The sequence below is a fragment of the Rhipicephalus sanguineus genome, chromosome 6 (assembly GCF_013339695.2).
Source record: "Rhipicephalus sanguineus isolate Rsan-2018 chromosome 6, BIME_Rsan_1.4, whole genome shotgun sequence".
NCBI lineage: Eukaryota > Metazoa > Arthropoda > Arachnida > Ixodida > Ixodidae > Rhipicephalus > Rhipicephalus sanguineus.
Genome location: NC_051181.1, coordinates 65,812,787 through 65,823,475, shown reverse-complemented (window position 1 = coordinate 65,823,475; position 10,689 = coordinate 65,812,787). Strand labels below are relative to the sequence as shown.

At 46.9% G+C, this 10,689-nt stretch overlaps 1 protein-coding gene across 1 annotated transcript; it reads left to right on the top strand.

The window, feature by feature from the left end:
- The first annotated feature begins 7,177 nt into the window (after positions 1–7,177).
- LOC119397889 (uncharacterized) lies at positions 7,178–9,715 on the top strand. The gene is made up of 2 exons (XM_037665208.2): positions 7,178–7,469; positions 9,415–9,715. The coding sequence occupies exons 1-2, from the start codon at positions 7,237–7,239 to the stop codon at positions 9,611–9,613; spliced, it is 432 nt and encodes a 143-aa protein (XP_037521136.2). The 5' UTR covers positions 7,178–7,236; the 3' UTR covers positions 9,614–9,715.
- Positions 9,716–10,689: the final 974 nt, after the last annotated feature.

Below are 10,689 nucleotides of genomic sequence, written 5' to 3'. Positions count from 1 at the left end.
GCTAGAGATTGCGGCGGCGACGGCATGGAACGCGAAAACGTCCGGAGCCGGCGCGTGAACAGAGGTGCGGCCCTCGAAGGTGGGCCGGTCGCGTGCGCATTTGCATTCGCCGCTCTCCAATGGTTGAACCTCTCTCGATCGTTGGCTTGTCAGCGGTCGTCCAATTCTGATACGCCAATCTCAGCTTTCGTCGCTGTCACTTGTCAATTCACGTTTCCACATTTCAGTGTTGCCTTCGATCGTTGCTTTTCACTGTTCCGCGCATGACCGTCGGTGTTGCCTGAAATAACAGAAGTGTTGCGCTGCTAAGCACGTTGGTGAATGTCCATTTCTCGACATGGAAGAAGGAAAAAGTTAAGAGGTAGCATTGCGCAATGTGATCGAAAGGAATGAAGAAAGAAAGACAGCTAGCAGGTGAGGCCCGCACTCGCCAATTTTTGCTTGCCCTCACTTTCCTGATAGAGTAAGGGCTCCTAAATTCTTTCCTTCCAGACGCCGCATGCTCGGTCACGAGAATGACACCCACTTCATGCACAAAAGATGAACAGCCTGCGCTATTAGGCATCGCGTAATATGGTTGCATATAAATTCCTACATAGTAGTGCAATTCCTACATAGTATGTGCGAGGACACTAAATGTGTAATTAGGGTGATAACCGCAGTGGGAAAGGCGCTTCTTACTAAGTTGAAGTTGAAGTTGATTTATTCACCGCACAAAGTACAAAACGTCGCACATGACATGTGGTTGGGAAGGTGGGAGAAAAGCCACGTACTGTACATATAGCTCGACTGTCCCCACCTCCCAGAACTCAGCAGCGGTCATATTAGGAGAAGTAAATAAAACATGCACGCAAAGACTCTTTGAGTTGAACAAGGGTGTAAAAGAACAGCCTACACTCTCAAAAGTAGATAAAACATGCACACTAAAGCTAACAGCACTACCATTTGTGAAATGATACATATAAAATGGAAACTGTACGAAATTTGTAAATAATGAAGTAAAACACCAGATGATAACAAGCATTGTGCAAAAACCGCGTGCATATCCCAAGTACAGGTCGCAGGTGTATTCGCGCAACGCTTGGCTATAGCATGAGGAGTCATCGACATCTAATGTTTGTTGCTTTGATACAAAATCGGATAACCAACACAGCTACCACAATTGGTGTTGTCCTGGCATAAGGCTTTTATGTGGTCTTTTTGCGAAGCAGTTTGAAGCACCGCCGTAGCTCTGTGGTAGAGTACTTGACTGGCATGCAGAGCGCCTGGGTTCGAATGAGGTCCGAGCCATTATTTTTACTATTTGTTTCCGTCGAGATATTGCGCCTGTTGACAACGCCGCCGACTCCTGCAATGCATTTTCCGTAACGCAGGCTCCTGCGCACTGTCGATTTTTAATGTCTGCGTTAGTATAGACTGTGAGTCACCTGTGGCTCATACTCGCGCACAATTGGCCGCAGTAAGATGGAAGCTACATGCATGATGCAACCAAATGAAGTAAAACATCAGGCGATGAAGTAAGACAGCACATGAAGTCACACGATGAATGTTCCGCCATTCCAGGAGTAACCGGCGAGCTGGTTCTCTGCATCGCCTCTTGCCACGGCGCCTCCCGAGACGTGGCGCTGGTGCGTCGCGGACGCCCAGGTTCAACTGACGCCGAGGAAGTGCGAGCCGCGTCGTACGCGTTGCCCTGGCCCCGGTCGTACCCGAAAGAACTCCGCGGGTGGCCGAATGAACCATTCGCCGGCCCTTTCGTCGCACTGGTCTCCACGCAGCCGAAAAACAAAGACAGGCGGGAGCTCATCCGCAAGAATTTGGCCCAGCCATCCTTATACCCACCCGGATCATTCCGGCTCATATTCTTCGTGCGGGCGCCCGGACCTGGAGCAAACATGAGCTACTTTCTCGGGAAGTCGTTGCTGGTAGGTGAATAGCGTAAGACGCCTGCTCTTTTGTTGAACTTTTTTTTAGGAGCGAAGCTTCTCTTAGTCTAACCTTGTCACGCGTCTGGCGTAAGGCGTAACCGGCAGTATCTCCCTACGACCCATCACCAATCCTTTGCAAACTGCCCACTACTTCGTCTTTGCAAACATTCCACTACGATCCATCACCGATCCATTATTCACCGACCATAAAGCCGTTATAATGAAGGGGGAACGGAAGCCACCTTTGCAAACTGCCCACTACTTCGTGTTTGCAAACATCCCATACGACTCATCACCGATCCATCACTTCACCGACCATAAAGCCGTTATAACGAAGGGGGAACGGAAGCCACGTCTAGCTACCACTTACGATTAATAAAATTTCCTGTATAAATATATACAGTGTTTGTCACGTCTTTGATGATGTACTGGGCTATCGCTTTGATTACTGCTGTGCGAAACCACTGAAGATTTCACGGTGTAACCATGATTGCTTCAGGCGCTTCGCCCAAGCTCTTCATCATTCACCCGTGGATATGCTGTGAATTTTTGTTAGGATTGAACGTCCCAAAACCACGATATGATTATGATGGACGCCGTAGTGGAGGGCTCCGGAAATTTGGACAACCTGGTGTTCTTTAACGTGCACCTAAACCCTATGTACACACGCCTCAAGCATTTTCGCCTCCATCGCAAGTGCGGCCGCCGCTGTCGGGATTCGATCCAGTGACCTTCGGGTCGCGGGATTATCGAACGTTGTCCTTGAAAACTTGTGCGAGAAGAGTTGCGTATGAGAGGTATTAAGCATACATGTGATGCGTACATGTAGAGAAGTAAAAAAAAAATTGTTGGCGACCCTAATCCTCGACTTAGGTGTATGGAGTGGCACTCGCACCTCAGCGTTCGTGTACCGTGGTGTGTTCCTTGAGTTAACACTGTGTTTCGTCGCACTGCCGAAGAGGATCTCAGAGGCCATGTAGAAGAAGCGCGTAGTTGATATCTGCTTCACCAGGTGCCGCAACAATCACAGCTACTCAAAAGAAAACCGTCCGCCCTCCAATGAATTGATTCGATTAATTTCACTAATTATCCTGATAGCTAATTGGTCCAAATCTTAAACGTATGCTCCGATATCGTATTTATCGAATATAACTCTGCACATGAACCAGAACCGTCGATTTTGTACCAGTTTTATTTTTTAGTATAGTTTTTCTTCATACTCACAAAACCCGAAGCGCTGGAGCAGAAATACTTGTAAGGGAAGCAAGAATTTCACTCGTTGCTCGAGCCACTGAGGATAATAAATGCTGTTGTTTTACGCGCAAAAAACCCGAATATGTTTATGAGACACGCCGTAATGTGGGACTCCGGATGAATTTAGAACGCCTAGGGATAGTTAACCCGCACATAAACCTAAGCAGACGGGTGTTCTTTGCACGTCGGCCCCATTGAACTTCGGTCGCCGTGGCCGGCAATTGAACCTGCGCCCTTGATCTTAGCAACGCGACGCCTGTGATGGTAACCTATCACGACGGATGGACGAAGAGAGCTGTGTGAGAAGTCGAACCGCGACCGTAATCAGTTCAAGAGTAAGAGAGGAGCTCTCACAAGACGAAATTCGAGGCTCTTCATTGGTGAACGAAGTTGTAGGCAAGGGAGAATATTCGCGGCCCTCAACTATTCGAAAAAATGTCACAGTATTTGTCATAGCAATGTAGATGCGCTGAGTGAAGCACAAACGAGAAACGTAACAAGGGACAGGACTAGTGTTACGTTTCTCGTTTGTGCTTCACTCAGCGCATCTACATTGCTGTGCCGTACGAACTAGCCCAAATTGAAGCTACGCTGAAAGTCACAGTATTCGAATTCGCTTCGCCGCGAATTTAAAATTTCTGAAATTTCGAAGCATTCGAAACGCACGAAAAACTTGGAGGACGCCTGAGCTTCGCTTTCAAGAGCATATAGAAGTTAATAGCATAATCGGACCGTGTTCATATCGCCTTCCCAATCGCTAGCCTGGCTTCGCTTCTCGGTAGACCCAGAAGCGTGTCGCAAGGAAAGCCAAAGTACGGACGGCCTTTGGTTCCTATATCCGTGCATGCAGCGCGACGGAACACGGCCGTACGGTGGGGCGATACCGTTTAAAAGCGTGCCCGTAAGTCCTTTGCGCCATCTCGCGGGCGATAGACAAGCCTCTGAAGAACCTCCGTGATGTGCGTCGTACCACCAACGGTAAATTGTGTATATAAATAGCTCGCCGTTTGTATGCTGGATGATGTATGCGTGGTGGCCGAGCAGCTAAACACATAGCGCCACGGGGCGAGGTGGCGCAGGATCGAAACCCCTGTCCCACTCGAACCGAATATATTTTAATGTTTATTTGCATCTACCTCGAATTTTCGCTCACGGACGACGCTGATTTTTCTCTCACAACCAAAGACGCCGTCGCCGACACCGCCATTTCTGCGGAACGAGCTCTTCAACGTTATGACGTTAATCTTACCTCCTGTAAGCCCGCTGAAAATATTGTTGCACTGCAGCATGGCGTCAATGGGCCGTGAAACCACCAAATCGGAAAACAATTCGCACTGCCGCGAAGCCACACTTCTTTGTTAAATGTACTTTAACTTTTTAAAGCTTCAAAGCGTGTAATGCGGGTTTATGTAGGATGAGCATAGCAAGATTTAAAAGGCAACTTACTTTACGGCTTCTTACTTCGCACACTACTACTACAATTCGATTTCGCTTCGAACCATAAAAGTGATGCTATGCACACACTGTTTGTTCTAATCCTTAAAAATATCGTACAAGTTAGTTGCGTCATGATCAAAATGTAGTTCTTTCTGTATAATACACGATATTCGAACTATTCTATTCGAAATTATTTGGCCAAATCACTCTTCGCTTCGAATTCACTTCTAACATCAAGTCAACCATATTCCCCTATTCCTACTAAGTTGAAATGCCTAAACAGAATACTGAATTTCTAGAGCGCGTCATATAACGGCCACCCTATCAAATGGCGAAACATCGCTCAAATCGTTGCGGCACCAGGGGCAGAAATGGCATCGTGCTGGTGCATCCGTGGCGAATTGAGAAAGCCTGAAGCGTCGAGTTCGCATGCGGCGAATTCTTCAACAGTTAACTCCGATTAACTGGCGTGTTAGTAGTGAGGTACACTACAAAGTGCAAACTATGTAACAAACTGCAGTATGGTAGGCACTTGCTTTTGTTTGTTCGGGGTTGCGAGCAGAAAAAAAAACAGCGGTAAACGACCGGACGAAGGAAGGACGCGGACGACGCCGCTGCCTAACAAGGCCTTCAAAACTTGCTAAGGTTGAAGACTGGGCGTGTTGGTATAACATAACTGTATTTTATACAGCGCCACGAATCGACGGGACACACAGAAGGGACACAAGGAACGACGAGACACACAAGATTCATGCAATCTTGGGTGTGGAGTCTTTTTTAGGTGTCCCGTCGATTTGTTGCGCTAAACAAACAACACCTGCCTAACAACATAGTTATTAGTCAGCGCCGTGTTCTGCGAGCTTTCTTCGTCCTGTCCTTCAGCGATTTTTGTCGGCTCGTGATGTAATAAACATTGCCTCAATAGGTTCATAGCTGTCATGTGTTTGGTTGTCCGCGGCCACGCTGGAAAGCTACATTTAGGGCCCGGCCTATCACCATGTTCGCTCTTTAACGCCGTAACCAACGCGAGGTCTGTCAAACCAGCCCGCAGGTATACTTGCCACTTCTTGACAACACGACATTCCAGCGCAATGTAGCCGTTCATTTGGTAGTTGACAGATAAATCAGATGGTCATTGTTACTGCTTTGTGCAAGCTTGAAGGGCAGGAACAAAATGCAAACGTTGGCCTGCGCATTCACGTCAATGCAAAGTGTATGAATGGGTGTTTAACATTCTTTAGTATTCTATTGTGCAGAACTGCTCAGCGCTCGAAGCTCGACTTCAAGTCAGCATCCCTGATAACTCTGCATTGCTTCTATGCAGAAGCAACAGCATAATGCAGCTTCAAGGGGGCCGCATAAAAGCGATGAACATTCCACAATATGCTTTGATAGCTGCGGCCCTAATCAGTCTTCAAGGATGTAACGTTCACAATATCTTGGAATTCTAATTGTTTAGAAAGCATCGCTACTAAATTAGAAATTTTGCAGCAATCATAATAAATGATTTTGTTAAATACTAAGTATATTAAGTACTATGCATGTGATTAATGGATTGTTAGGGACTATGCATGTGATTAATGCATTGTTAGGGACTATGCATGTGATTTGTTTAAGTACGCTGCTGCACGAAAGGGTAATTGCGGGATTTTGTATTAGAGGCTTTTCAATGATGCTTCAGCAGGCGATGTGCGGTGGTGAGCGGACTCAACGTATGTCCAAGAACGTCACTTCCGGCATTTTCAAGCGGACCGTGGGCAGATGGCAGCGAAAATAATCTCGCGTGTCATAAGGCCCCGAGTCACGCGTCACTTTGGTCAAGCGGTAATGGCTGCATTTTTACTGCAACAGCAACTATGGACACCAGAGGCGATTTTTTGCCGTCGCCGTCGCGGTCATGTTCTGTATAAGGTTCAAACAGATAGCAACGCCCCGCGCGCCGTATGATCTATGTGCGAGTGAAAGCGTGCGAGCGTTACCGAAGATCGTGGCTCTAGCAGAGATGAAACCCGCCTGCCGTCTCCGTCGCGCGAGACGCGCATGGAGAGGTGACGGAGGGTGGGTTTCGTGCCTACAGCAGGAAATGCGTACTTTGACCCGCCGGAAGTAGTTACCGTGGTCGCGCGCGCTGTATCTTTGCGGGAGATCAGTCGACGACTCAAACCTTTGTACGTGTTCTGTTATCATCACAAAGTTTGCGTTGAAGCCGCAGACAGCACGAAGCTCGCTACGCTCGCTCCAGCCGCCACGTTTTCTGAAGCCAGCGTTTTGTTCGTGTTCCGCCAGGTCTCAAGCTAAATGAGCTAGCTGGTATCCTTACTTCGTATTACATTCAAATTTGTTTCTATCGCGTCCATTGCTTCTTCCTTGCGGTGGAACTATGAAATTATTTTTTTCAGTCACCGTAACTAAGACGCCTACTTTTGCTAGCACTTCGTTATAAATGAACCCGTATTCTTACATTTCAAAGTTCTGCAGATACACTACTGTCGATGCGGGGAATACGAAACTGCAAGTTTACGCGGTCAATGAACTTTGGTGCTATCCCAAAACACACTTCTCTTATTTGCCTTTCTTCGTTTCAACGGCTCAGGACGAATCGAACAAGCACGGCGACATGTTAATCGACGCCTACGCTCTATCTACGTTGCGTGCGGCGATACTGGAGTGGGCGCCTGCATTTGCCAATGCCTCGCGGCTGCTGCTGTGGGCGCGCGACGACGCTGCGTTTGAGGCCTCGAGTCTTCTGGACAGAATGGAAAGCCTCGTCGATGAGCCAGGCGATGTCTTTGGTCGCGTATCTGCGTTGGACAACCGCGACATGGCATTCAGTGAGAATGCAAAATTCAAGTGAGTGCTTCTGAGTGCTAATCGCAAATTCAGAGACGGAAACAAGAATGAAATGCGGCAAATGTGTGTCTACTCGAATGTGAAATATTCTTGAGTGCTTCTTCAGTATAGAAGAATTTTGCCGCTCAAAACTAATTTTAAAAATTCCAGTACCAATTGCGGTAGTTATCATGTCGTCAAATAGCAAGCGAGAGTAAACTTTCTTACTTTCCGTGGTCGAATCGATTGTATAGTACCGCCATGAAATGCAGCAACCAACGTTGCGTCACTTAAGGCCTCCGAAAAACTTGCCCGTATTGAGCTGCAGACGCAGTGTTTCAAAAGTTTCTTCATTTCTAAACAAATTACTGCATATCGCTCGTATGCAGCTCAATCAGCGTTGCTCTTGGGCGAGTTGGCTGCAATCTATACATGGTGTTTAGTAGGTGAATATATATATATATATATATATATATATTATATATATATATATATATATATATATATATATATATATATATATATATATATATATATATAGAAAGAGAGAATACCGTGCACTGGATTAGCGCCAACTGCACGACATCTGTCAGGAGGTTGGTCTGTAGATCCGTCGAAGTTGCTTGAAAATAAATGTGCTAGCAGTGTATTTAAATACGGATTGCTGTTGGCGACGTTGATCGCAATCGACATAAGGCATTTTTTTTTGCGAATAAGCAAACGAAAAAGTCGTAAGTAACACGCGCGAATCTACATACCAACTTCCTCTGGTATGTCGAGGAGTTAGTGCTAATTCTATGCACTGTTCTCTTTCCTCCTTTTTGCTATTTCTTTGTTTTCTCGACAGGTACCGCAGATTGGGCAAGTTGGTGCATTACAATATCGTACTGGTATAGCGCAGCTCAGTTTGAGCATGAAGGAAAGAGGCAACAGCGGAGAAGGAAACACAGGCAACAGGATGAGCGCTAAACTTGCAACTTTTGTTTATTGCATGACCTTACAGCACACAGGCAACAGGATGAGCGCTACAGCAATTTAGAACTCATCCTGTTGCCTGTGTTTCCTTCTCCACTGTTGCCTCTTTCCTTCATGCTCAAACTTAGCTGCGCTATACTAGTACAATATTGTTTTCTGATTTGCGCAAGCGACGTCTTGTATTTGCATGCGCAGACATATTCCACAGTGGCAACGTACAAAAGCAAGCGAGAATGCGCAATGCTTCGAGACACGGCCAAGAGATGGATATAAATACATTATTTCAAAACAATCATGCGGAGAATAGAAATCAAAAACAAATATTTTCGATTATCTCGGACCCCTTTACGTGAGCGTGGTAACTGAACTAGTGAACAAAGAGGCACTTTTGTGTTGTGTACGTTCAAATAAAGAAGTGGAATACTAAAACGCAGCACATTGATTAAGACTGAAAGGTGGGCGAGCTGGAACCTATCTCAAAATAAAAGGCAGGACACAAGAGACAAGAAGACGGGACGGGCTTGCGCTCTCTCCGTCCCGTCTTCTTGCCACGCGTGGCACCACGGGGCGCCCGGGTGGCACCCCGTGGCGAGAAGCAGATCTAGTCCAAGCGCTGCCCTTGCTTTATATCAGATGTCAGCCAACAGCAGCAGCCTGCTAAATGACGACATAGAGCTGCGCCAGGCAGGTTTGAAGAGAGTAAGGAGGGACCTCTGTATGAAGAGAGAGCGCTTGAGAAAGTGGCACTTTCGCGTTCCGCTTATACATTTGACTTAGCTGTTCATTGTGGTGTTTCCTGTTCGTCGGATGTGTTTTGTCACGAAGTCAGACGTGTGCTTCAGGACCACCTTAAGGTACGCTCTGTACACACCGTATTGACATGATACCTACATCGTAATTAGCTATTGACATAATGAGTACAAAGAGGCTACAAGTCACTTCTGTTTTTTTTTCCACGACAAGGAATTGCTCACGAAGTACTGTTCCGCAGTGGCCCGTCGTGGGACCAGCTGGAGCAGTGCGCCTACTTCATTAAAATGGCGGCCCTGCTTCGGCTCAGCAGTGTCTACGAGGAAGTCCCTCGTGCAGCGGGAGGAGGCGATGAGTTCGAGCTTGTGTCGCCACCTCTCGCCACTCGTGCGAACCTCACTCTGGCGGCTATCAACGATCCCTCACCGTGCGCACGTTAGGCGGAAAGGACACGTCGACGTCGACCATGATGAGGAAGCGCAAATAGTTCGTTGGACAATCTTTCTTGGGGGCGTTTCTGAGTGAACATAAAGTTGAGTATTATGTGTATTCGATGTAAATGACGGATGCTGAAAAAAAGATTGGGCAGCTACGCACTAGTGGTGGGAAGACTGAAGAAATAGCGGAGCTTGTGGCATACCCTAGAATGTCCGCAACCTCCAATATGCCTCTCTTCTGCACTCGCCTCCGCTAAGCTATTCCATACCCTCCCTCCTCCTTTTCCTCTTCATCCTCACATCATTCCTCCTCACCCTTACTTTCCTTTTTCACTCCTTGCTATACTACAGCAGGTAGCGCAAAAAACGAAGACACAAGCGAGCAACAGAGACACGAAACGAGCGCTAACCTGGCGCTGTTCCTCGCTTGTGTCTTCGCATTTCGCGCTACCTGCTCAAGGGTGCAATCTCACAAACACGCCCAAATTTCAGTTCGTGCTATACTATACCTAACTATACTATACTATACTATACTATACTATACTATACTATACTATACTATACTATACTATACTACGATATAACCTTCTCCCTACTTATTTCCCTCTCCTTTACCCTCATCCCCCTCACATCAATCCTTCTCACCCTCAATGCATTTTCCCACCCCTTACTATAATATTGTCACGTGGTCGTGATTTTTACGAAGGCAACAGCCAGAGTGTTCAAAGCGAAACTCTTTATTTGGGTGAACTTGTGGCCGGGAAGCGAACAGTCAAACTACAAGCAATAGACGCTGTGCACTGATAGCGGCGAATAGATCATAGGCCGTCGATAATCTGATCTGGGGTTGGGCGCGTCAGCATTTATACATGCGGCACCGAGCATTCCAGTCTTATCGCTAGTGGCCGCGCCAGTTCCAGAATAAACTCAACTGTTCGCGTTTGCGCGATCAAGCCTATCAGAAAATTTTAAAATAATCTAATGGTTCCCAGAAATTCGGGTGCAGTTTGCGAAAGGCGGTGGTTGTACGTGTGACGGACCGGTCACATAGAAATACAAAAAGGAGCGTGCGTGGCATT